This window comes from Astatotilapia calliptera, chromosome 20 (assembly GCF_964374335.1).
Source record: "Astatotilapia calliptera chromosome 20, fAstCal68.1, whole genome shotgun sequence".
NCBI lineage: Eukaryota > Metazoa > Chordata > Actinopteri > Cichliformes > Cichlidae > Astatotilapia > Astatotilapia calliptera.
In genome coordinates this window covers 21,329,005-21,356,085 of record NC_137441.1, presented here as the reverse complement: position 1 = coordinate 21,356,085, position 27,081 = coordinate 21,329,005, and the positions used below count along the sequence as shown (strand labels likewise).

General features: G+C 42.9%; 1 protein-coding gene across 5 annotated transcripts; it reads left to right on the top strand.

Moving 5' to 3' along the window:
* On the top strand, nucleotides 1–27,081 carry wu:fa11c10 (protein FAM110A). Of its 5 annotated transcripts, none has more exons than XM_026154711.2 (3): nucleotides 1–155; nucleotides 23,469–23,865; nucleotides 24,152–27,081. In XM_026154711.2, the coding sequence occupies exon 3, from the start codon at nucleotides 24,162–24,164 to the stop codon at nucleotides 25,551–25,553; it is 1,392 nt and encodes a 463-aa protein (XP_026010496.1). In that variant the 5' UTR covers nucleotides 1–155; nucleotides 23,469–23,865; nucleotides 24,152–24,161; the 3' UTR covers nucleotides 25,554–27,081. The 5 variants fall into 5 exon arrangements, with proteins under 5 accessions (XP_026010496.1, XP_080151093.1, XP_080151092.1 ...); XM_080294967.1 differs by lacking the exon at nucleotides 1–155 and adding an exon at nucleotides 478–496; XM_080294966.1 differs by lacking the exon at nucleotides 1–155 and adding an exon at nucleotides 891–909.

The following is a 27,081-nucleotide window of genomic DNA, read 5'->3' as shown; positions in this document are numbered from 1 at the left end:
GAGTTAATTAATGGATTCGTCCGCGCCAACATTGAAAGTTTCGTGAAAGTGAACTCCAATGCCGTTAGCTTGCTGTTGGTTTACTTGTGTTTAAATGCTTTGACACAGCTGTTTGAACGTCGAACTGTATTTGCTTTACTCAGTTGGTTTTGCAGGTGAGTAATCTTTTTGAACTGCTCATTTGTATAGGTTAATGTTACGCACCTGTATGAGGAATACACCTTTGCCACAGTGTATTGGCTAGTGGAGTCGCATCTAAGGAAGATGGACATCTTTTTGCATTGTGTTAAGGGGACCTTGAGATACGAATTAGTTTTACTATTGAAGATATTGACTGTGGATCTGTAGGTTCGCGATTGTAGAGTCTGAAATGGCCCACTGAGCTTGCAGCAGGCCTCAAATGTTGCGGAGAACACCATGCTGGAAAATGTGCTCTTTAACTGGAAACGTGCACAAAAGAAGTGTTGCATAAGAAGAGGAAGTCGTGTAAAAGGATGTGAGTCTGGTTTAAAGGTCATGCAGAGCTTCACTGTGCTCGGGATGTTGATGTATTGAAGCTCAGGTTTTTGCCAGGGGGGAGGAAAACGGTTCCCTTTTGTGTGTCAAAGGAGGAAGTTACGGCCCTAAATGCATTGCTGTTGAATTGGAGGTCCCTTCCTGTATTGACACTAGCAGCCTTCTCTTCAGCTGATTAAGTTTTTTTTTTTAAACCTTTCAATCTATATAGTCTATTTTATCTAATCTATCTATGTCAAACGCATGTCTAGACAAAGTGAGTTGTTTTGTATGTGATGTAAGCTCTGAATCATGTTGGGTAATTTCTCTGTCCACTCCTCCAGGGTCAAAAGGTCAGCTGAGTTATCTTTAAGATACCACAATGGGACCTGATTACAAAATTCTGCGCGTGAGGTAGGCAGGTAAAAGATTGCAGTAATGGGCACGAGGTGAGGTAAATGCCTTGCAACACTTTTCACCTGGGGCGACAGTCACAAACGCACCCTTGTAATTTCCATTCTTAATAATTTCCAGGATAGGAATGTGTGTCTTGCAGCCTAGAAAAGTCACTCACTTGCCACTTTTTTGTTGTTGCTGTGCTTGTAATTGAGCTAATGTAGATGGGACTGCTTCTTACATCTATACTGGAAAAACATTACTACTATTCAAACATGTTTATAGCAGTGGTGAAGCTCTGGCCTACTGGTATTCGCATTTGACTGCTGAAGAATTTGCAAAGACTTTGTTTCTGAAGAGAGGAAACATCAAATAGTAGCAGGAGTGTGGGTTAGTGTTGTCTGGAAAGAAGCTTATGGGGCTTTTAGACGGAGACCCACCACAGCCCGAGGGTGTATTTTCACTGTTTTTGAAGCAATAGACGAGATCCTGCTCTTCTAATGTGATTGGAAGATGTTGCGTTAACATTGATAACAGCCTTTTGTCTAGTTCAGAAACTTTGCATGCTACTTGGTACCAGCAGTGCCAAAATAGTGGTGGAAATGACAAGGGCTGTTTGGTTTTGTTTTAATTCATTGAAGAGCGTGTCACTGAATAGCACTCGCGGAAACCGTGCTTGTGTACAGTGGGGCAAAAAAGTATTTAGTCAGCCACCGATTGTACAAGTTCCCCCACCTAAAATGATGACAGAGGTCAGTAATTTGCACCAGAGGTACACTTCAACTGTGAGAGACAGAATGTGAAAAAAAAAATCCATGAATCCACATGGTAGGATTTGTAAAGAATTTATTTGTAAATCAGGGTGGAAAATAAGTATTTGGTCAATAACAAAAATACAACTCAATACTTTGTAACACAACCTTTGTTGGCAATAACAGAGGTCAAACGTTTACTATAGGTCTTTACCAGGTTTGCACACACAGTAGCTGGTATTTTGGCCCATTCCTCCATGCAGATCTTCTCGAGAGCAGTGATGTTTTGGGGCTGTCGCCGAGCAACGCGGACTTTCAACTCCCGCCACAGATTTTCTATGGGGTTGAGGTCTGGAGACTGGCTAGGCCACTCCAGGACTTTCAAATGCTTCTTACGGAGCCACTCCTTTGTTGCCCGGGTGGTGTGTTTTGGATCATTGTCATGTTGGAAGACCCAGCCTCGTTTCATCTTCAAAGTTCTCACTGATGGAAGGAGGTTTTGGCTCAAAATCTCACGATACATGGCCCCATTCATTCTGTCCTTAACACGGATCAGTCGTCCTGTCCCCTTGGCAGAAAAACAGCCCCATAGCATGATGTTTCCACCCCCATGCTTCACAGTAGGTATGGTGTTCTTGGGATGCAACTCAGTATTCTTCTTCCTCCAAACACGACGAGTTGAGTTTATACCAAAAAGTTCTACTTTGGTTCCATCTGACCACATGACATTCTCCCAATCCTCTGCTGTATCATCCATGTGCTCTCTGGCAAACTTCAGACGGGCCTGGACATGCACTGGCTTCAGCAGCGGAACACGTCTGGCACTGCGGGATTTGGTTCCCTGCCGTTGTAGTGTGTTACTGATGGTGACCTTTGTTACTTTGGTCCCAGCTCTCTGCAGGTCATTCACCAGGTCCCCCCATGTGGTTCTGGGATCTTTGCTCACCGTTCTCATGATCATTTTGACCCCACGGGATGAGATCTTGCGTGGAGCCCCAGATCGAGGGAGATTATCAGTGGTCTTGTATGTCTTCCATTTTCTGATGATTGCTCCCACAGTTGATTTTTTTCACACCAAGCTGCTTGCCTATTGTAGATTCACTCTTCCCAGTCTGGTGCAGGTCTACAATACTTTTCCTGGTGTCCTTCGAAAGCTCTTTGGTCTTGGCCATGGCGGAGTTTGGAGTCTGACTGTTTGAGGCTGTGGACAGGTGTCTTTTATACAGATGATGAGTTCAAACAGGTGCCATTCATACAGGTAACGAGTGGGGGACAGAAAAGCTTCTTACAGAAGACGTTACAGGTCTGTGAGAGCCAGAGATTTTCCTTGTTTGAGGTGACCAAATACTTATTTTCCACCCTAATTTACAAATAAATTCTTTAAAAATCCTACCATGTGGATTCATGGATTTTTTTTTTCACATTCTGTCTCTCACAGTTGAAGTGTACCTCTGGTGCAAATTACTGACCTCTGTCATCATTTTAAGTGGGGGAACTTGCACAATCGGTGGCTGACTAAATACTTTTTTGCCCCACTGTATAAGGGTGCATGGTTAGACGTAGCAATCCACTGTTTTCTTATGAACCTCCTCTCCCCTCTAAAGACGTGTTGACTCGGTCTTTTAGGTTATCTGATGCATCCTGAAGCAGAAGTGAATATCTAATATTGTAGATGACTGTAGTTATGATTTTGTGCTCGTATAAATAATATAAATGCTCGCTTTGAACTTCAGCAGGTTGTGTTGACCATGTTGACTTGGATAAATGGACTGGGCTGCAGCTATGTGATTGGTTGATTAGGTGTCTATGTTGGCGAACAATTAAACAGGTGTACCTAACAAAGTGGCCAGTTGCGTAGTAGCGTTTAACACGGGACTGTAAATCTTTATAAATCTGCTTTAAATGAGCAAGGTTTTTCTTGTTTTAAAAAAAATTCTTTTTGCACAACATATTTCATAATATTTGCCCAAATATAAAAGACATGTTTGATCATCAAAATGTCAGGTGTGAAAAGATAAGACGATGGATATATTTGTCACAGTAAAGTATCAGACTCATGGACTTTAATGTAAGAGGAGGGGATGTATGTCATTCTGAACCAGCAGAAACCCAGAATGATGCTTTGCTGTCCCAGAATCTCTCAGAGCATCTTTTTAAGAACAAAAAAATCTTTCTTGTTGTTTACTTTTCAGTATTTTGGTCCTTCTGGTGGTGCCTCATCTTAATTTTAGCCTTTCTGGGAAGGGGGGGAGCAATCCTTTTTAGTCAGTGACTGTAATGTCACAGTTTGTGCCCAACATAGCTGCCGCACAGACACACACATGCTGGAACATCTCATCTGAAAAGTTACCCCAGATGGCACTCATAATAGTTTGGCTCACCGCTGGAGTCTAGTCGTGTTCCGTTTTCTCTCAGCTTATCCACACTGTTTATGTGGCAGCAAGCCTGTGATTAGCTGCAAAATATCATATTTTCCATTGAAACCTACACACAATCCATCACAACAAATAGCCACCAAAATAATAGTGTGGCTTAAGCTATGTAATGCTCCACTAGCTGTAGACTGTAATATAGCCAACAACAAGGGAAAATGTTTTTCTTTGCAGAGTGCACGCTGGGTTTCCGTGTGTGTATGTGTGTGTTTACATGTAAACACTCATCTTTGAGAGAAACTACAATGAGTTCTGTTTTAGTCGAGTTTAGCCGAGATTAACAAAGGGAGAGTTTGGAGTGGTGTGTTCGTAGGAGGCACAAAGACTCCCACTACGCTTGTTGCAACAGTCGGTATTACTCATCGTGTCACATGGACTGACTCAGAGGCTTGCGTTTTCACACTTGCTGCCTGGAAGCTGTCAGCGTTGCGTTGTTTTGCTGAGTTTGCCAAGTCCTGCTTGTTGTCTCTTTCTCTTCTTCTCCTCTTTTGTGTATTTGTAGCTTCCTGACTTGTCTCTGGCTCTCATCTGTTCCATGGTGCCACCTGTGTTTTGAATTTTATCTTCGTCCTGTCCTGCAGTTTATCTGCACTGACATGGCGATGAGGTCATCTTACACTGACACTGTTATTCAGACTGGGGAGGGTAATCTGCTCCATTTGGCCAGAGTATACAGCGCAGCCACAGCTACAGTTGGGCGTTATGCAACACTGTTCCACGAACTACTTTACGTTGGATGAACCAGATTAGTATCAGATTTATTTACTCACATGTCACTAAATATGATGTTCATTTTGATTGCAAGTAAATGGTAAATGGACTTGTGAAGGGCTTTTTGAGTCTAAGCCCTCAAAGCACTTTTTCATAGCACTTTCTAACGATCACACAGACTCCGTCTGCTGAGTCACAGCCATCCAAATGTGCTGGCGATTAGAGGTCAAGCATCTTTTCTTGTGCCCATATATACAGTACTGTGCAAAAGTCTTGACCCACCCATTATTTCCTGATATTTTTGTTAAGAAAATGGGAAATGGGTGCAGAGTGTGCACTGGCTGAAATGCAGCCCCAGACAATAATAATAATAATAATAATAATAATAATAATATAATGGATTGGATTTATATAGCGCTTTTCAAGGCACCCAAAGCGCTTTACAATGCCACTATTCATTCACTCTCGCATTCACACACTGGTGGAGGCAAGCTACGGTTGTAGCCACAGCTGCCCTGGGGCAGACTGACAGAACTGAGGCTGCCATATCGTGCCATCGGCCCCTCTGGCCATCACCAGTAGGCGGTAGGGTAAAGTGTCTTGCCCAAGGACACAACGACCAGGGTGGAGAGCCCGGGGATCGACCTGGGCTCTCTGTTAAAATGGTTGACAGAGCCTCAACCATTTTTCACTAACGGCTGTAGACACTGTTGTACATCTCTCATCTGCAATTAATGACAGTTTGAACCAAATATTTCATTATATTTCATTTGGATCGATCACCCAGAGTCCAGTCCTGGTCCTCAGAATGACCTCGTTTCTTGTTTTTTACGCACATGGCTTTCGGATACCGTTCACACTGTGTAACCATCTTTTCATAGATTCAACTAAAGAAATTTGAAATTTAGCTTCTTTGCTAAATTCTCTGTTGTGTAGACACAACACTGGTTTACCCCTTTAGTTATGTGTGTTTTTATGCTTGAATGACTCACGGGTCTGTGTTAAGTGGGTTAGCAAAGAAAGCATTCCTCTGAAAATGATCAGGTACAAAGTGTGGACTGAAAATGAGTGAAAAGAACAGCCAATGTTTAAACTTTGAAAGCCTTTCAGAAAAGCCTGGTTAACTATTGCTCAAGACCACTTTAAAAATGACAAAGTCCTCCTTGGAAGCAAAATAAATCAAATGAGGGGTGACTTAAAGTGTTTGCACAATACTGTACATTGAAATGAGTTTACTGAACTCATTCCTTGGCCATTAAAAGAAACCTATTCTGCTTGTTTTCAACTCCCGGACAGTTAAAAAATAATCCTTACTTATTGTTACTAGGCCTTCGTGTAGCTCTTCAGTTCCTCTTTCAGAAACGAGCTCTGCTCCCTTTGAGGCAACTTTTTTTTTCTGATTGGCTGTCCATTACAGTAGACTTGAAATGTAGCTATGCAGGACTGCTGTGTTCACAGGTGGGACTGCCTAAAGCAAAGGTGTCCAACTCCAGGCCTCAAGAGCCGGTGTCCTGCAGGTTATAGATATCATCCTGGGTCAACACACCTGAATCAAATGATTCAGGCCTCTGGAAAATTTCAAGACATGTTGATGAGGTAATTTAGCCATTTAATCAGCTGTGTTGGATCAAGGACGCGTCTAAAACCTTCAGGACACCGGCCCTCGAGACCTGGAGTTGGACACCCCTAGCCCTAAAGCAAAACATGAGGAGCAGTCTGAAGTCTGAGCTTTTTATGCTTGCAGAGATTACATGCACTCACTGATCTTGATGAGCTTTTAGACATTGATCATGTTTTAATATTTTATATTAAATATATTTTATATATTCAGTAGGGGTGGGGAAAAAAATCGATATTGTGTAGTATCGTGATATTTTGTTTGTTAATAATGTATCGATACAGGGACAGCAGAAATCGATATTTTGTTACAAAAAAAGTTTTTGTGGACTGGAACTCTGACTTCAGAGCATGTTGATCCTTTTTCTGAGCAAGAATCCTGACATTCCAAATGTGTTTAACTTTTTTTATGGCAGCAATAAACATGACAGTTTACTTATTTTAATTTAAGACATGTTTTATTTTAATTAAGTTTAAAACTTTTTTATTTAATGTAAAATTATATTTTGTTTTAATTTACTTTCAAATGCTTCAGTTGCTGAAGGGGCTGCATAGTTTTCACAAATTGCATAGTTCAGAATAGCTATAATTGTACCAGATGGTTGCATTCAGTTAAGTTGGCCTAGACTGTAATACAAACAATAAAACTGACTGAAATGAGAGAAAGAGAAAGACTTTGATATTAGATAAAATGAATATTGATAAAGTTTACCTTTATGTACAGAATCTGAATATCGCAAAATATTTTAAAAAAAAATATTGCAATAATATCGTATTGTGCATTAAGTATTGTGATAATATCGTATCGTGGGATGTATGGTGATTCCCACCTCTAGTATTTAGTATATCTACGGAACAATTATAGGTCTACTTTAAGAAAGTCCTTCATTGCAATATTTTAATGTCATGAGATAAAAGCAGGAACTCGTAAGTGAAGGTTAATGTGAGGTTGTTGAATTTTTTATGGTCTAGTGGATATATTAACTTATTCAACAACCTTCATAAAGTGTTAATAGGGGAATATTTAAGATTCATTTCAGTGTACTGCAGCTGGCTATGGTGGTGAGGATCGGCTGAAGGCTTTAAGGACACTTGAGCCTAAAGCAAGTGGAGAATTGCTTTATGTGTCTCTACGATGGGCTTACTGGGCTGCAGTGACTCCCAGCTGCACTCACCAGAGGAGGAGCTGGTTATAATGCTTCATTATATAAGAAAATACTTGCAGAGATTGTTTAGTGTCTCCTTTCAGTTGCAGATTGATCATTCTTTTTTGTCTTTTCCAATTATTATTTTTGAATAGCTGAGCAAAGCAGATTTTCTGCCCCCAGTGTCTGAGAAGTGTTATTTAGAACCAAAGGCTCTAAAAACTGATCAAAAAAAACATTTTTACATGTTTATTTTTTTTTCGTGTTCATGCTGTTTTTTTTGTTTGTTTTTTACAGAGAGAATTCTTTGAATTTCCCAGTCAGGTTAAGCCCTCTCTGGTCCAAATATCCCAGATGGTAGGAGTCATGCGGCCGTACTTACAGTTTAGTCAAGTCTCCTCCTAAGAAATGAGGTCAGTGTGACTTCTGGTCCAGGCAATCTGTGCCTCTGTATCTCCTGACTTCTCGAGGTCAGCAGCTCGGGGCTCTCATGTTGGTGTAGTGACTAAGAGATGCTGTATAGCACAGAGAGGAACTTGACCTATTAAAAGGAAAACCCATGATTTTTTTTTAAATTTATTTTTTAATTGTTTTTAGTTTTATTTTCAGTGGAGTTGCTAGCTGAGCGAGCCTCCACAAGAGGAAAACAAGTTTCTGAAAGTGTTACTCGAGCATTTATTTACTAAAAAAGGTATTTTGTTCCCAGTATCTACAGTTAATGGTGTTTTTGTTTGGCGCTATTATATACAAGCAGCCTCCACACACGCGCGCACACACACAGAACCACATTTTGAGACTCAAAAAGGCCTTCAAACTTGTGAGGACCGGTGAGTGTGTCCTCACAAGTGACTCTTGGGTCTCACAAGTATAGTAGAATGCAGATTTCAGTCCTCACAAAGATAGCTAGACAGGAACACACACGCACACACACAGGGCCATTAATCATAGTTGGATCAGATACTGGGATCTAGACAGTTAACACTGAAGTAGTTGCAACGACAGAAGTAGAAATATCTGGTTTGGTGAGTCTGTGCTTAGCTTTGACGTGTCACTGACTGCTTGCTCATCAGTTCTTGGATTCTACACACATGACTGCGCCTGTTGGTGTGTGTGTGAGTGAGTGAGTGAGTGAGTGAGTGAGTGAGTGAGTGAGTGAGTGAGTGAGTGACGGTGTGTTCGCGCTTCTGTATTTTCTTTTTATTTTGCGAGGATCTTCCATGTGCTCCACCCTGCTGACACAACTGACTGATGTCTGGATGCCACCCATCCTTTTCTTTATTCTCAGAGGTCTACGTTTCATCACTGCATGTGTGGGACACTCTGCCTCTTGCTTGTCATCGGTGCCTCTGGCTGTTTTGAGGTCATTATTTGGAAACGGGCTTCTAGTTAACCATTATTTACCCTGCCCCTTCTACACAGGGGCTACTGACCTACTAACTAAATAAACAGCTTTTAACATGTCGCTATGCTATAGATCTCTGCTGCTGTGTCATGTTAGTATCACTTTTGCAATGCTGTCTTCATGTAGATGCAAATTGTTTGTAGTGTTGTACAGAGTCCATTTCATGAGGAAGGACCGATCGTGATTATCAGTTAGTTTTTGAGTTGGAAAGAAATGCATACGTGAGACGATAAATGGCAAAGAATTCAATGAGAAGTTGATATTTGAAGGGAAGTTTAAGAAAGTGTCAGATTTGACTGTTTATTCTATAAATGCAGTTTTATTCACTGGTGACTACTGAAAGTAAAGTTACTTAACATGGTGCTTTAAAATAAGTACATGCAGGTTGTCGGGTTATTTATTGTTAGATTTGTGGTTATATTGTTAGGGGTAGCTTACCATAGTGGGAAAACATAGTTATTATCAGCATACGTGAGTAAGACGGGTAAATGAGCTATATTCTGGGAAACTGTTATCCACATGTTGTTTGAACAAAGCACACGGTCTTTTAAGGGCAATTTTGTTTCTGACTTCAAAACAAGTCAGAAAATGACTTTCCAACTCTGTAGGAGGGGCTCTCCTAAGAGCAAATAAATGCAGGTTTACTCCTGAGCTGCCTTTCCCAGCTCGCTGAAACAGTGTGCGGATTGATGTAAGCTTAAGTAAACGGTGTTCTTAATGAGCACAGATGTAATCTGGTACACAGTCATTAGTGTTCTTCCAACTAATTCCATAATGGACCTGTAGCATCCAGTTACTGTTGTTAAACAAGGCGTGATGCACCATTAGCAAAGTTATGTGCAGGGTTGTAGTGAGTAGTCTTGCTTTGAGGCACAGCATTGGTACGTGTTGTGTTGCTGGGTTTTTAGAGCTTGAGTGGTTGCAGGTCAAGTAAAAATGTAATTAACCAGCAAAGAATTCATAGCGGCATCATTCTTCTTTATGCTGCCATTTTTTTTTCTCTCTCTCGCTCGCTCTCTCTTTAAGAATTTGGGATCATAGCTTGACTCTGACATCACAGGATTTGCACTGAGGAGTTTGGATGTTAAAGGCCACTTGTTGGGTGAAAAGTGTAGTTTTAGTTTTGTAACACTCATATTGTTGCCGGAGCTTCAACCTTTTTTTTTCAGGTGTTCAGATATAAAAATTAGCTGCATTTATTTGTTTTGTTTACAATTTGTTTAAATAATTTGCTTAGGGATTATTAAAGGATTCTGATTTAGATTTTATATCGCACCAATATAGCTATTGAGGAGTATTTATGCCTGGGAAATGGTTGAATGTACAATTGTTTAAATAAATAACCAAACGATGGAAAAAGTATTCATGAGATGAACCTTTGAGGGAAGTGTAGAATCCAGTGTATACCTATTTCAACCAGTGACCAATCATATGTTTCCTTACTGTGTGTTTTGTATATGCTGGGGGTGAGGGAGGCAATCAGAAGAAAGTTCACTTGAGTACCTTTTAACACAATTCATGTGTCACAGTCACGGTCAAGTCCTGGAATTTAAAATGTGGATGTGCACGTGAACAGAACAGGACTGCTTTAAAATCTGCCTCCTGTGAATTCTCCTACTTAAACGGCATTACTGAATCTCTGGAGTACCTTTTTAATAGAGTAGAGTAGAAGTGGGCAGTATGAATAAAATCCTCTTCCTGGGTTAGTGGGGACGTACAATTTCATTTACAGCAGTGCCTGCAAAAATCTAATAAAACCTGAAATGTTCAATGAGTAACTGCCTCAGTAAGAACTGTGTGGTGAAGAGTCCTTGAGTATCATGTTGCTCTGTGTTGGTCAACACTTTAGGTGCATCCACACAGAAAGCAGTTTGCTCTTTGTGCAGCACTTTGTTGTGTATGGGGATGTCCATTTACCGCCCTGTCATATGTCAATCAATGGTAACCTTCGCTCTTTGGTAATTGCTTCAGTTTAACTTGGGACCTGCCCACTTAAATAACTGCTGGAAACATGAAGTTTAAAGTTGTCCAGTGTCACTCAAATTCTGTGGTCTCTGAATGCAAATGCCCTTCACTGTGCGAACTAGCAGGAGTATCTACAGAGAAACTTGGACCACAGGAACGTAACTTCTTGTGCTTTTCATCCAAGCTCTTACAGCAGTGCTTTTGAGAAGTTTTCTGTGAGTTATGTGAACACTCCTACTCTGTTACCTCAGTTTGATTCCTGCAGGATGACAGACACTGGGCCTGCTTGGACATGCCAGCATGTAACGGGAAGAGTAATGTGACATGTTAGCCCAGCAAGTCCCTGCATTTGTGAAGTGTATCTGGGTGTGTGCATCAAGTGACAGAGATTATAGTTGTGGTATGAGAGAAAGTGGGTGGAGCTGTAACTTTATCCCCCCTCACACTCTTTCGGTGGTCTCGGAATCAAAAAGTGTGTGTGTGTGTGTGGGGGGGGGACTTCCAGTGGGTTGTCAATATTGACTCAACATTGTATGAGAGCCTGTGTCTGCATCTGTGTATCATAGATCAGAGTATTTGCCAAATGAGAAGGCACCACACATTCACACTAATACATTTAATCCACCTGCCTCCTCTGAGTCTCAGAGCGCAGTCATGTGTGTTAATGGAAGACGTTCAGGGAACGCTCTCTGACTGCTTTAGATACTTAGAGCACCATGTCTCTGTCTCAGTCATGAATTTAAATATATGAGAAAATTCCGCATTTGCAAAGAAGTATGATCCTGTCTTGGTGCTTCAGCATCCTTTTTACACGATATAGTCCTGTCCTTATAGGATCCTAATATAATTTCATAATAAAATCTGGTATTTAGTTTTACATCGTTGTTTAGGTTCAGAGTTACAGAGGTATCGTTCTGAAATATGTCAGCTCTAGATTTTATGGCTGGCTTGTAACTCCACTAAACCTTCTAAATGATCTTTTCTGTAAATGCTGGGATATTTGACCTGTCTCCCCAATGTGATGCTCGGTTGTGGGCAAAAGACCTGCAACTGACAAATAAAGGCTATCTCATCATCATCTCTCATCTCATCATTGATCATTATATTTGTTTGTTTGGGGGGTTTTTTTGGGCTTGAGATGGCTAATGATGTCAGTCTGAAGTAGCCAATTGCTGACTCTACCCTAAAATAGTAAACTTTTGTTGTTGTTTTTGCTCAGCTGATCTGCAGTTTTATGGTGTGGCAATCATAAAAATAAATGTAATGATTTAGCTTAACTTCCCAAATAAATGCACAGAAGTTATTAGCTAATGCTAGCAAGCTGGGTTAGCAATCTTGCTAGCATCAGTTAGTCAAATAAACTATACAGGTGCATTACAGAGAACTGGATAACTGCTTATATATAAAGTAATAATTCTCTTAAGCTGGGTATTTTAAAATGGGATCCCTCTGAGATTGACTCACCTTTTAAAGCCAAACTCAAGTGACCATGAAAGAAATTGCAGTTTTTGTCACATCTCTGGTTTCTTTTTTTTTTCTGCCTGGAGGGTGTTCACAATTGCTTCTTGTTCACTAGCACTGCCTCTACTCTACTCTACTCTACTGGGTTTCGGTCATTTTTCCATTACATTTGAGAACCAACATAATGCGCGTGGGGTGTCGTTATATATACCTGCTGCTAAACCAATAGTAAACACCTCATTATTGGACCATGGTGTCAGTTTGTGTTTAGCCATTTCACTTGTTGTGGGTTTCAAAAATGGCGGGTTTGATTCTTGTGAAGGAGTTGCTGTCATGACTCATCCATTGATGTCACTCCCCCCTTCATCTCGACCTGCTTACGTCAAGTAGGTACTAAAAAGTAACTGGTACCTGTCCTACCACCTAATTGAAAACCCTAATGGTCTGGTCAAGCCGAGAAGGTAGTAGTGGGGAAAAGAGGCTAATATGTCATACTGGTCAGAGATCATGTAGCTCTACATGCGTGACGAGAGAATGTGGAACAGAAAGGGAGAGGCTAAAAGGGGAAAATTTTTGACACAGGATAAAAGTTAGCAGATTATGCGCAGGGGGAATAGAGAAGTTTTTGTGATGAAGTGGAAGGGAGGAGAGGAAGGAAGGGAGGGAGGAGAGCCTAAGTGGAGGTAGAGAAGGTGTTGGAATGTGTCAACCCAGCTGAACTATTTATTGTCCTATCTAACCTACTCCCGTTGTGTTAATGCAGAGCCGTCGACAGCGTTTCCTCTGCAGCATGGAGTGAAAGTCCCCTCCTACTGCTGCTGCCTCAGAAGAATGACTGACCGCTGTGTTCATGTGTGTCGGACTCAGACCTGTGACTGTGAGCACCTGAATCTGTGTATGTGTTTGTTGGTCTGGTGCAGCCTGCCCTGACTGCTCCTTTAAACAAGCGCCGCTGTGTGTTCAGACTGTAATGAGCAAGAGCAGCTCAGCCACAGTGTGGAAGATGTTAACAAAAAAAAAATATTGAATGTAGAAGACAAGTAAGTTTTGCTTTTTTGTGTTCTTTAAATATAGTACACAGAGCTTTATATATAGTATTCCAGGAATCCTGTCGAGGTATTCCAGTAGTAAGGCTTCTCCTGAACTGCTGTTTTACTGCCTTCAGTGACAGGATATCCTCAGCCACACCTCTTTGATAATAATATTTGCTTTCTTGAATTCGCCCACTGTCTGTTAAGCCACTCCCCTTCCCGACTTTCTCACTTACTAGCATACATCGTTATCTCTGGATCTGTTGGAGAGGAAAAGGGTAATATTTCACTTGAAGAAAGCCACGAGTGTTTTTATTTGGACGTTGTCACAGATGGTAAATTAAATGGAACCCACCTGGAAAATTGTAGTCCTCTCAACTCTACCATTAAAATGGTTTGGAGGTTGACACCAAACAAAGCCCTTATGATTAGGGATGCCACGTTTCCATTTGGGATTAGATGCACATGTTGGCTTTGGGTACCGATACTGAACACTGACCTAGCACCTAATCATTTTTTTATTTTTTTTTATTAGTAAGTCAACATCAGGGTGGACTTTGCTTCAACTTTGCAAATAAATCCAGTAATATAAATGTACTAAATCTGTATTTAACATTTAGGAAAATGTCAAATCAAATTAGGCCTGAGATGGGCAATATTTATCTAAGGCACAAATCTAATTTAAGCTCTGCGTGAGAGTCATTACTCTGCTGCATGAAACTGTTATTTACAGTTTAGTTTCTCCTTTTCCGGACCCTCGCCCCCACCCGCCCTCCACCCGTCTGTAGAGCTGCAAAAAACGGCAGGAAGTGAAATAACAATAATTGAGTTGATGACAACACTTAAGTGTTACACAAACAAATGCCCTGCTAGTTTCTACCTTTATATAATGTCTCTCTGAATAAAGATAACAAGTGAAAGTAGATAAGAGATGGAGGCCAAGGCGTCTTCTTGCTGGAACTTTCCAGTCAAACCAACTTGGTGTGACCACAGTTGACCAACTTTACATTTAAGTAAAGGGAGACTGTGTCGCAGGCATTTTTGGGAGTACATTAGCTCTCCTGCTAGCTGCTGCTGTCCCATCAGCTGTTGTTACTCATATCTGCTGCAGCTTTTTAAGTCAAGATCAGAATTCTGTACAGTCCACATGTTAGATGAGTGCATCTCTGCTCCGGAGGGACTGGCCGTTTATCTCTACAGTGTTAAGATGAGATGATAAAATAGAATCCACAGAGTTAAGTTTAGATTTATTTATTTGCTCTGAAAAGTCTTCATGGGGACGAGAGGGTCAAGAGGTAAAAACTAGTAATTCAGTGTTTGCAAAGTAATCTGCTTGGAGTGCAACACATACAGTTTACATACTGCTTCCACTAGATGCTGATTACCGAAGTGTTTCAATGACCTACAATGTTTCTTTACCATTTTTTTTTTTCCCCTGAGACTGATAATTCTGCTAAAGCTGTTAAAGAAACTGCTTTATTCTTCTCGGATTTTTCCCTTATAGTGACTGGCGATACCTCAGCATCCGGATGCGATACACAAAGCCCCGTTACCTTTTCTGGTATTAACGGTGCCACGGTTCTGGGTAACTGACGGGACAATTTCAAAGAGTTAAAGTGTCAGGAAGGTTTGTGTCACTGCTTGGAAAAACTCAGGCTTCCTGTTCACATAGTGTTGGGTTTTTTTCCTCCTCCGGTCTTTTCCTGAGGTGGAGTCTTCCCTTGGATGTGGGAGGAGACGGGGGAGAGTCTTATAGCTTGAAGAGCAGAGACTCCCTCCAGGTTAGTGTTCATTTGGCTCATACACAAGTACTGGCTCACTGGCAACTCGCAGCAGCTGAGAACAGCTTTGCACGCTCGGAGCTGCTGCCTGCTTCCTTCAGCCTGACACGTTCAGTATTTCTTTTTGGGTTTCCTAGAGCCGGCTAACAGCTTAAAGAACGTAAGTAAACTTTGCTTTTTCTCCTGTTTGAGCACAGTCAGCAGTGTGTACACGTGGGGGTTGTTTATCTAAACGGAGGGGAGGGCTTGTTCCTCTGGCAGGTATCCACAGGACAGGTCACGCTTCAAAGTTGTCAGTTTATGGAACGATTTGGTTTTCTTTTCCCTGTTTTATTAAAATGACATTCAGTTCTGGATGAAATCCTGCATTATCACAGCGGGTGCTATTGTCTGTTTCTCTGTCGCTGCCGGTACTTCCTTGTCCTTGAGTTGGGTGCCAAACCTAAAAATACTGGTCTTGATTATAACTTTTGGCAGCTCTGCTCCAGGACTAATTTCATTCTCTCAGCTGTAAGGGGCTGCGAAGCTTCACGTGTACTGGCAGAGCCAACAATATACCCTCCCTAAAACTGAATTTAAATTCTTGTTGTAGAGCAACGTGTTGTGCTGACTGTTGTCACTCCAGAGGTGCTTCATTTTATCTCCCACATAATATCTCTCTTTAAACAAGTTGACTTTTCCCCACTCTTTTGTTTTCATGAATGATTTTTAGGCTTTCAGCACCAGTGTGAGAGCTAATCAAGGATTACACAAAGGGTTAAAGGCAGAAGAATGTGTCCTGTGTGAGTGTGTCTGTACATGTATGAGTAAAACACTCCTTGTATCCAAGCCAACTCTGAGGCCTAGCCACTGAGGCGACTCCACTGACCGCTCTCCCTCGTGTGTGTGTGTGTGTGTGTGTGTGTGTGTGTGTGTGTGTTCTTTATCTGACTAAGGACAGCGATGGGTGATTGTGTCTGGAATGTGTTCATCACCGTGTTGAAGGGGGGATATTTTCTCCTCCCTTTTCTTCTTGTTTTATTTTATTTATTTATTTTCGGTTGCTTTCAGGCTCTCCCATTACAGCAGAGGTGTGTGTGTGTGTGTGTGTCTCTTTATGGCAGCAGATGACTGTGCTTAACACAGCTGCATACTAAAAGGACATAACTACCATGTAATTGCAATAGTAGGTATATTTACTTTAATGCTTTAATACCCCAAGGTGTGAGTGTGCGTTGTCTAATAGATTAGCTCCAGCTGACTGAGGTGGGAGTAGTTGCCCCCAGCCACTGATGCAAACTCCGATCAGATGGGGGGTGGGTATATCATAGTGGATTCTGTAATCAGCAAAAAATCTTTGCTGGATCAGAGTTATTTTATCCTCTGGAGATGCAGCAATGGCAGAATGTCTTCAGGCATTGTAAAATCAATGAGTGGTAGTCCTGCATGTTAGTACCCAGAATAGGAGGGAAAAGAATTGTCCAAGTTCTTACAGTTTGTTATATTTCTGGGGGGAAAATTATAATAAAAATGACAGTGCTGAATCTTTTTTCTGCATCATAAATTTAAGCCTTCACAGGCATATAAAGGTTGGCAGTGGGCACTTGTATAGGCTATGTTGTAGACCAGGGGTCCCCAATCCCGGTCCACGAGGGCCAGTGTCCCTGCAGGTTTTAGATGTGTCCTTGATCCATCACAGCTGATTCAAATGGATAAATGACCTCCTCACATGTCTTGAAGTTCTCCAGAGGCCTGGAGGCCTGGTAATGAACTAATCATGGGTGTGTTGACCCAGGGTGAGATCTAAAACCTACTGGGACACCGGCCCTCGTGGACTGGGGACCCCTGTTGTACACCCTACATACATTCTGTACAGAAGTCTGAAGTGGCTGTGGTGAGACTCATTGCACGTGTAAAGGAAATCAAGGGTCATTATAAATTCTGATGCTCTACCTCAAGCGGTTACAGTGTGCTTAAACTATATAAATCTCACAGATATTTAACATTTCGTGACGATTGGAGGGTGGCGCTCTGAGATTACAATTGAGCCGTGTAACTCTAATGAGCTCTAAAGTGAAAATAGAAGCACAGCACACAAGTAATTTACATACCACTGAAGGGTGTGAGCCTCATGGGACCCTCCTGAGGGGGGGTCATAGGTATAGTTTACCCCCCACTCAAGAGAGTCACACCAATAAGTGTGAAGTGCCTCTTGACAATATGTAGTTTAGGATCACAGTTGTTAACAAAATATGCATTTTCTATCAGTGGTTGAAAGGGTGAAAAATGGCTAATGATATGCAAATATCATGCAGTCTAATTTATATACCTACGTACCTTTTGCACTCGAGCTCAGGAATAGTTCTTAGTTTTAAAACCTAAACTTCATGGGTATCAGACCTTTAGCAAAAATACACTAGAACTCGGGCAGCAATTTTAATTACACTCTAATGAACTAATTGTGGTCAGAACTAGCTAAATCAATAAATCCATAAACTCAACAGTCTTGTTTGCACTGCTGCCGGCTAACGTCCGCCACCTCTGTTCAAATCAAATCAAATCACTTTTATTGTCACATCACATGTGCAGGTACATTGGTACAGCACATGTGAGTGAAATTCTTGTGTGCGAGCTTCACAAGCAACAGAGTTGTGCAAAATACAATAATGTAAACAAGCAAAATACAAGAATGGCTACATCTGAAACTAATAAATATATGTACAATATATAATAGTATATGCATTTCTGGATGTGTATACTAAATATTTTTCTGTGTGTGTGTGTGTGTGTGTGTGTGTGTGTGTGTGTGTGTGTGTGTGTGTGTACACATATTTTACAAATTAAATAGAGTAAACAATAAATAAAATATATAAAATATACAGAGTTGAGACATGTTCACCATATTACAGTGCAAATTCGGGTTAAGAGTTGAATTAGCTAAATTGTTATAATGCCTTAACTAACTTGGTTGTGTTGCTAACCTGACTCACTATAAGAATCTGTTTATGTTAATGTTGTGTCTGTATGCACTGTTTATGTAGTCTTCTATGTCTGGCACATCTTAACTTGATGTCAGCTTAAAAGGAAGTTGGAGTAAAAGGCAGATGTTTCATTTATATACCCGTTAGATGTTCTTATCATCTTCTTTGCATACACTTTACACACTGTTCTTACTACTTACTGCACTCAAATGATCCCTATATCTATTTTTTCCCTTTATTTTACAAATGTGGACACATCACAGATGTTCTGTATTTGTCTTCACAGCTTGGCTTAGTTTTCCCAAGGGAGGACTCAGCCACCTGCTCTCCTGTGATTACCTACTCAGTCAAAACTCTCTTCCTGACGTGAACACACAGGCACACAGACACAAGAGTTCATTGGTTTGACCTCCATTTTCCCCCCTCTGGTGTAATTGTACATGGATGTGTGCGTTTCCTGGGGCCACAGACACAGACAGATATGGGCAGAGGTGGAGGAGGGGGTTTAAGGGGAGACGGACGGATGGATTGACAGAAGCGGGGAGATCCAGGGGAAAAAAGACGAGCTGGATGCTATAATAACTGTCGGTTTATGGTTCAGTGGTTGTTTTTGCAGTCGACTCGACTTCTGTCCGTATAAAAACAGTTGCATAACCTTGTCCAGACACTTCAGTCATGCATGTCAGTCCATCCAGCCAGGAGCAGTTCTTCAGTTGGAAACAAGCAACGTGGCTGAAGCTGATAGCCGCTCAACAGAATAACAGCAAGGTCTGACGCTGTCACGACCAACTGTCTGTCTTCATTATCATTCTTTGGAGCTCCCTAAATCAGCCCTAAGGGGAGTGGTTGATAACTTTTTGAACCCTTCTTTTAAGCTCTCTATTGATTTTTAAAAACTGAGGCTGAGTGTCCCAGTGGGATAATGGGCAGGGGCTTGTGTTGCATTAGTTTCTGTCCAAGCTTGGTCTGATTCTCATCAGGTTATCGTTCATCTGGAAGCCACAGGGAGGACACCAGCTGAACCCTGCACTGAGATGAGAGATTTGTTAATACGATCCATCTTGCTTACTGTCCCGTTTCTTGACCTTTTGTTGAACTGGGTTTTGGTACAGATAAATTCAGGTCTGGTCCAAATAGATAAACTATAACTCTGTAGACCTTCCTTTGGCTTAACTTGCAAACAGGTTTGCACAGCAGGTGAATGATTTAGTTATAACTAAATCAGGGATAAGTGCGCTCAGTCATCTACAGAGCTAGGAGCAGAAAAAAAACTGCCTGAGCAGTCTGAAGCATGTGACTTTTGGCTCACTAGATCACTTACCCACTCACTGACTTCATTATTTGTTTCTATGAGCATGGAGCATTGTTTGTTTTGCTTTTTTCTTTTTTCCCCCTTCCTGAACACTTTGGATTGTAGTGCAGCATTTCCATGTGGGCTTCCTTGCAGTTGACAGTCGGGTGTTCACAGGCTTCAGGAGCAAATCGGGAAACTCCAAGTGTCCAGAAATAGATGAGCTAAGTTCACCGCGAAACAGGGTCAACCTGCGGGAATTGCCCACAGCCGAGGACGTTTGTTTGGTTTTCTCTTTCCCACTCACGTTCTGTTGTGAAATAAATCCCGGCTTCCTGCTCATCCCTCCAGTGGGTGAAGCAGCTGAGTAGTCACTGTTGATGAACTCACCACCTCTTTCCTTCCATGCTGGGGTAAAGCTGACAGGCTCAAAAACTGAAGGATTTGAATGGTATCGCATGGAGCTGCACTCTGGCTTTGAGTCAGCATCAGGAACTGTTTAAGACTCAGTATGATTCATTCTTATTGTGAGGCTCACCCTGGATGGGAGGTTGACACTATCTCTCTTAGTTGGGCTTTCTCTTGTTTTCTCTGCTATTATATATTTTCTAATCTTGCCTATTCTCACCTTTTCCTTTTTCCTCCTCCCCCACCCTCCTACTGCAACCCGTTTCCTCACGAGCTGCTACTTATTCAGTAACTTGCTAGAAAATATTGGCGAAGCAAATTGCTCCCATTCATGGGCTCTCTCTGTAATTACACTTAAGCCGGCGGCACGGTCAAGTCAGCTGTGGTAAAATGCCAGTCACTGTTTCCTTTCAGCTGCTTTACAACATTTGTGCGCGCAGACATTTTGGGCTTCTCTCTTTGATTTCAAACATTCTGTTATTCACCCCCCACAGTCACTCACACGCCATGAAACGCAGTCTCTCTCTCTCTCATGCAGACATCATAAACCATGTTGTTGGCCACTTATATGGTGGTTAGAAAACTGAACGTAAAAACAGTCCGATTCATAACAACTCAGCGGTTTGCATAGTTTTGTGATGATAATCACAATGCGCAAGTTTCCATTGAGGAATAGGAATATCATTCCTCGGCCCTTTGCCTTTTTGGAGACATCATCAACTGCAGTTACAGAACATGAACGGAAACCAAGAGGCAGAAAAGTTAAGAGAAACGAGACTGAGCGCTGCTGCAACGCTCAACTCGTGGACCGGTGGGGACGAGAGGCTTAATGGTGCCGTTTGCACACACATTAGTCCCATTAGCAGAGCGGCTTTTAGCCATCTGACCCCTTTCACTGGAGAAGATGAATGACAATAGCTGCTGTTTTTAAAGTAGTGACTATCCAGGCTCACAGTATTTGCATGTGGACGACTCTTCTCATTGGCAGGCTCAAAGGAAGGAGGGTAACTGGGTTAACATTTACATAGTTAAAGCAAATCTAATCTCCATGAAGAGGGAATTCATTTAGCAGCTTGACGATAATTGTTGTCAGTTGTTGGAACTCGTTCTCCTTCACTAACAATATCAATGCACAAACTGTTGAGCGCAGAATGATAACAAAAAGACTGAATAAAGGGTGGATCAGGGGATTAGAGTTATCAGCAGAGGTGGGTTTATGCTGGTGTGACAGGGATCTCCTGCCCCCTTTGTGTCTGTGGGATTTGTTCACACCAGTAATTGTGTATAAGTGTATGTTAGTCATTAGGAGTGATAGAAATCAATAACCACGCTTTAAAAAGGCAAAATGTGTAGACTTTGGATCACAAGCTGTTTGGCTGGACATTTTGGGACACAGTGAAATAGAACAAATACTCCAGCAAAGGTTGGCAGTTCTTACAGAAATTAGTGTTTTTAAAGACATGAAAAGACTCTAAATCTGGAGCAAAGGAGGTGTGTTTTTTCCTCCTCTTGGCAGAGGGCTGTGTAAGTGTAATGACAAGGCCACAGCATACTAAAACCGAGGTGGCTGAGGTTTCTGTGACCTAACGTTTGTCTTCACGGTTTCTGTTAAAGCATTTTCTCTAAGATGAGTTTCTTTGAGTAGATTCAGGGACAAGAAATTCTATAATTACCTGAAACCTTTTAACCTTTTAGCTGTTAAACTACTAGTTAGTTTGTCGTGAGGATGATGAATGTAGGAAAACAACAATGTGAAAGAAAGAGATCCACATGCAGCAGCAGATCAGTGATGTTTTACATATGTTTTATGGCGAATTCCTCAACTTACACAGTCAGATGAAAGTGCTAATCAGCACAGTGACGGGGAGTGTGTGAGTGGCTCCAGGTGGGTTGTGGTCTTCAGTGTATTTACTGTTGTGCGCTGCAGGCATTTACATTAGCGGGTGGAGTGCCACCATGGTGTCACATAACTGGACGTGTTGTGCGTTAAAGCTTAACCGTGTTAAGTTGCATTGAGCGCTATGATAAGGATGAACATGTGGAAAAAATACAGTAGAGCTGCTTCCCTGCAGTGGTTTGAGCTTTTTTAGGACACCAAGACAAGTCTGTGCTGATGTCATCTATCTCATGACTTTGTCCGCTAATCCACCTCTCCTTTCTTTTCCTACTTCAAGCTCACTTCAAGCTTTCTCTGTATTGTGTTTTTCATGAAAGACTCTTTATTTTATTATTATTTTTTGTTCCATCCCCTGAATGCATATATTCCCAAAGGCTTTGTGCAGAAGCTTCAGGTCGTCTCACTCATGCTTGGGAATCTTTTTTTTTTCTTTCTGTTTTTATTTTTGTGCTGCAAAAGTGTTTAGTTTGAGTAGTTTGAGGTAGGCTATTTTAAACTCTTCTTTGGTCTGTTACAAGATGAAAGCTAAGCGTGTGTGTGCGTTTTTCTTTTTAAGTGTAAGCTGTCAGTTTTTCTCTCTCGTCTGCTGCTGGTCTGCTGTTTGTGGATGTGAGCGTGAAGAGGGAGTCAGACGGGGCGAGATGTTGGGGGAAAAACAGGGTCACATGTTGAGGGAGACAGGGAAGGAAGACGGCTATAAAAAGATTAATTAAAAATGTGTGGATAGACGTGCTGGAGAAGAGGTGGAGGTGGGGGAGGGGGACGCACCGTGCCGTCTATCTGGATGTGATGTAACCCTGGAGTGTAAGGCTGTAAATGATAACATGCAGCAGGGAAGAGGTGTGGAGGAGGGGGAGAGTGGGGTTGTTGTTTTTTTTTTTTTGTTTTTCTGTGGAATTGAAGGGGGAAATAAATGAACAGCATGTGTGTTAGCAGTGTTTTAAAGCCCTGAAACTGAGAGAAATAATCCACAAGTTAATTGTGCTCCGGCAGAGGAAAAACTTTGTCCCAGTTCTTTGTTTAAACTTTGTTCTTACACTATTTTTCTTTTCTTTCTTTCTTTTTTTTAAAAGCTGAATCAGGTTTGGTTTCGGTGATCTTCATCTACTTTGTCTTCATTAGGCTAAAATGCAAACACACAAACAGCCACACAAAGAGCTCAGCAGCAGGAACAGTTGTGCAGGCTTTCAGTGTGGTTTTTTTTTTTTTTGTTTTGTTTTGTTTTGTTTTTTTTCACATGTTTTCATAGCACCCCACTGAGCTTGATGCAAGTCAATGTAAAAATTGCATCTGCGGTGCCCCTCTTTTCCCCCGCCGTCCCCTTTCTCTCCCCCCTTTCTCCCTTTCAAAGAATTTTCATTTGAATGAAAGCCCTGCCTCAGTTTTGTTGTGCTTGAAAGGCAGGGGGAGGGGCCCAATTGGTCAGGATCTCCTTTGAGCCTAGCCAATGCGAGCACACCTCTCGCCTCCCAGCCCGCCCCTTGTACCCCTCCGAGTCTCCCGGCGACATGCGATTGGCTGGCTGGGAGGAGCCAGACTCTGTATTAAAGCCTGTCCCGTCTGCTCCACTTCAGTGTTAAAGAGAGTCCTCGTCTGTCAGCCAGAGAAGTGTGCGTGCATGTGTGAAAAAGAGAGAGTATGTGTGGATGCGTTATGGTATTAAGCGGTGGAAAGAAAGTGGAGGTTTATCTGACTTGGACTTGTTTCTTTCTAACCCTCTCCAGGACTACAGGGCGCTCCTGCTGAGTTGCCGGCCGGCTTTTTGGATCTGATCACAACTGGACAGGCGGGCTGGGGCTAAACAGAGGATTGTAAAGAGGATCAGAGAGACTGTGGTGTTGTCTGAGTAACTGGCGACTGATCTACAAGACTTGCCTTTTGGATTTAAAGAAACAAAAAAAAAAGAAAAAGACTGACCCTGACCCAGTCTCTCACTGTTCTGGATCACAGCTGAGTTAATAGAGGTGGTCTGCACAAGGCTGGTGTGGAGGATCTGACCCCAACTGACCCTGTCTCGCAAGTAGCCTTTCACTGAGCCCGGACTGGGAAAAGGGACAAATAAAAGTGCAAGAGAGGTGTCGTGGAGGACAGACGAAAGGCAGAGGAGCAGCACAGCGACCGGTAAGGAAGTTAAATGGGGTTCTGAGAGCACGGGTGTGAGAGGGGGAGGAGTGGGGAGAAAAAGAGTACAAAAGAGCCCTTTTTTTTGTTTCCCTTAAGCTTAGAGAGGATGTGTGGGAGCTCTAAAAGGATGTTCACTGACCATTAAAGCCAGGTGTTTGCCTGCCTCTCCTCCTGTCAGCTAGTGTCTGACCATGAAGCTGTAAAACTGTTTTCACATACAAGTGAATTATTTTATGTTCCAATTACTTGTAACTCATGGAAAATCTCTATTTTCTCTGTCCAGCTCGTGCAGAATGCCAGTGGAGACCCTGCGGCCCTCAGATGGCCGTCTGGCCGGGGTCCCCTTTACCTCTGCCATGCCTTTCAGGATACTCAATAAGGGTCCGGATTATTTCCGCCGACAGGCTGAGCCCGGGGCCCGCAAACTGAGCGCCGTGGAGCGCCTGGAGGCTGACAAGGCCAAGTATGTTAAAAGCCAGCAGGTGGCACTCACCCGCCAGGCCCCCATCCAGCCTCCAATCATCCGCAAGCCCCTCGTCCCTTCGGGGATGATGATCAACACCCCTCCAGCCCGGAAAGTTAACCGATCGCCGGCTGAGGGGGAGAACACTGCAGGCAGGCAGGGAGCAGGAGACAGGAGACGACCTGCTCTAAACTTGGATATTCTAAATAACCTAATCAATGACGTATGTGATGGACCATCACATTGTTCCCAGTCCTCTTCCTCCACCTCCCCTTCCTCGTCATCTCCGTCATCGGGAGCTAAGAGCATCAGTAGCAGTCTTTCAGGAGAGCAGGAGAGGAGCAGCCGACTCTCCAACAACCTCAAACCTTTGAATCACGCCCTCGCCAACTCATCGTCCACCTCCTCCTGCACCTCCTCTCCACTCAACAATCATCTTCGGACGGCGGCAGCAGAAGTGACTCGACGTCCACCCCCTGTGCCAGCTCGCGCACCCCGCTTTGGCGTTCCAGTTCCCTACAGCTCCCCTAACTCGGTGACAGTACGCAGGGTGGACGTTCGGCCTCATGCTGAGATACGGAAGCCCCAGAGAGCTCAGCTGCAGCCACAGCTCAGGCCCAGACAGACACCCCAGGGCCAAGTCGCACACCCCCAAGTCCCACCCCCGTCACCCCCTCCCCCCTCCCAGAATCAACCGCAACCCCTCCCTCAGTCATCCCAAGCCATCCCCGCTCCATCAGCCTACCTGCCACCCAGTCCAATGCTAGTCCGAGCAGGCATGATCCCTCCAGCCTCACCCGCTTTCACCCGCATCTCAAACGCCAGCTCCAAAGGGTCTGCCCGCAAGCACCCATCACTGCACCGCTCCAAGTCGGACCTGAGCGACCGCTACTCCCGTGCCACAGCCGACCTGGAGCGTTTCTTTAACTACTGCGGGTTAGACCCCGAGGAGGTGGAGGGAATGGGCGGGGTGGAGCGCTTCACGAGGGCCAACTCAGACATTGTGTCAGTCTCCAAGCTCCGAAGCGTTAGCACGCCCAGCTCGGAGTGTGGGGACGACCGGGTCAGGGAGGACGAGGACGACGAAGACGACGGTCCGTCAAGGGCCAACGAGCGGGTCCCGTATGGCATCTCTGTCATCGAGAGGAACGCTCGAGTCATCAAGTGGCTGTATGGCATCCGACAGGCGAGAGATTCTAACAACGCCGTCTCTAACGTATAGACCGTCAGGGACTCGGACTCCTGTTTGTTCATCTTTTGCTGCCTTACGTTACAGATACGGATAATCCTGCAGTTGATGTGTTTCCTGTAAAGACTTTCTTTTTTGTTCTCGGAATTTCACATCGGATGTTTAGAACTGGGCTGCAAGTCAGTACTTGCAGCGGAAGATGCACCCCCCCCCCCCCCCCCCCCCCCCCCTTTGTAGGTCTTGTATAACAATATTGGTATTGAAAGCAATAATAGTCAGAGAATGGTGAGGATGAAGGCAGAGGATGATTGCGATAGGGTCTCCTTATGTAAAGGTACTCTCTGTGTGTGTGTGTCTGTGTGTGTGTCTGTGTGTGTGTGTCTGTGTGTGTGCGTGTGCGTGTTTTGGCACAAAGGCAGACTGCCACTGAGCAAGCCAGGAAGAAAACCACGTTGATACTGTGAAACTTTTTCACACAAAAAGCTTCTACGATCATATTCCTGTTTTTTGTTTTTTTGTTTTCAAAAACCTTTTAGGCTGTTGGACTGTTATTATACACGTTTGTGTCAGCATGCAAGTGAATCATTTGTATACATTATATTTTAGGGTATGTCATCAAGCACACGTCTTCCTTGCACAGAAGTTCGCTGCACTGACTCACGTTCAGGTCAATTACAGTTAGTGCTGTCTGTATATCGGAGTGCAACGTCTTCTAATTGTGCGCATCCGCAACACTTTCTCACATCGTGGCTCACGCTGTGCTGGTGCAGCCCGAGAAATCAGTTTGCTGTGTATGTCCCTGCACGTATGAGAGCAAGTCATATGATGAAGGATGAGCTCACATGTAGACGGTTGAAGTAAGTGTAACATGACAAAGATATTTAGCCTCCAGGGTGGGAAAAAATTGGAGGGAAAAACGAAAAGATGGATGAAAGGAAGACTGAAAAGAGAATACTCATGGATCAAAAGAAAAGCTACCTTTGCTGTATGAATATGTCTGCGGCTCTGAAAGTGTCTCAGGAAGATGGCATACTAACAAAATGGACCAATATTTATTTGGAAAATGTAATTTAATGTATTTTTTAATATTGGATGACTTTGTGTACAGAATTCAATCTCTGTTCTTAAGTGCAATCTGATGGTGTTTACTAGAATCACAGTATATGTAGGATGACAGTTAAATCCAGGAAGGAGACAAATGCAAAGTGTGAATGTTGCACCTGTCTCTCTGTGGGGAGCACAGAAAGTGAGACTGTTGTGTATTTATTCAACTTCCTGTTTGTCTGGGAACAAGAGGTCTGTCTCCTCCCTCACCCTGTGTGAGTTCTCTCGAGTTCTCCTCTGCATCTACTGCCTTCGTAAGTTATCCAGCAGTGTGAGTGGCGGCCACGTTTCCTCAGACGAGAGGGCCGGAGAACACAGGAGCTGTGACGGTGGTGAACAAAGTATGCTGTTGAGTCCATCACTCAATGCCCAAAGAATCTTCAAGAGATGAGAGATGGAAAATGCTTTACCATGGTGTATTCTGAGCAGTTAATAAAAAAAACAAAATGTTCAATTA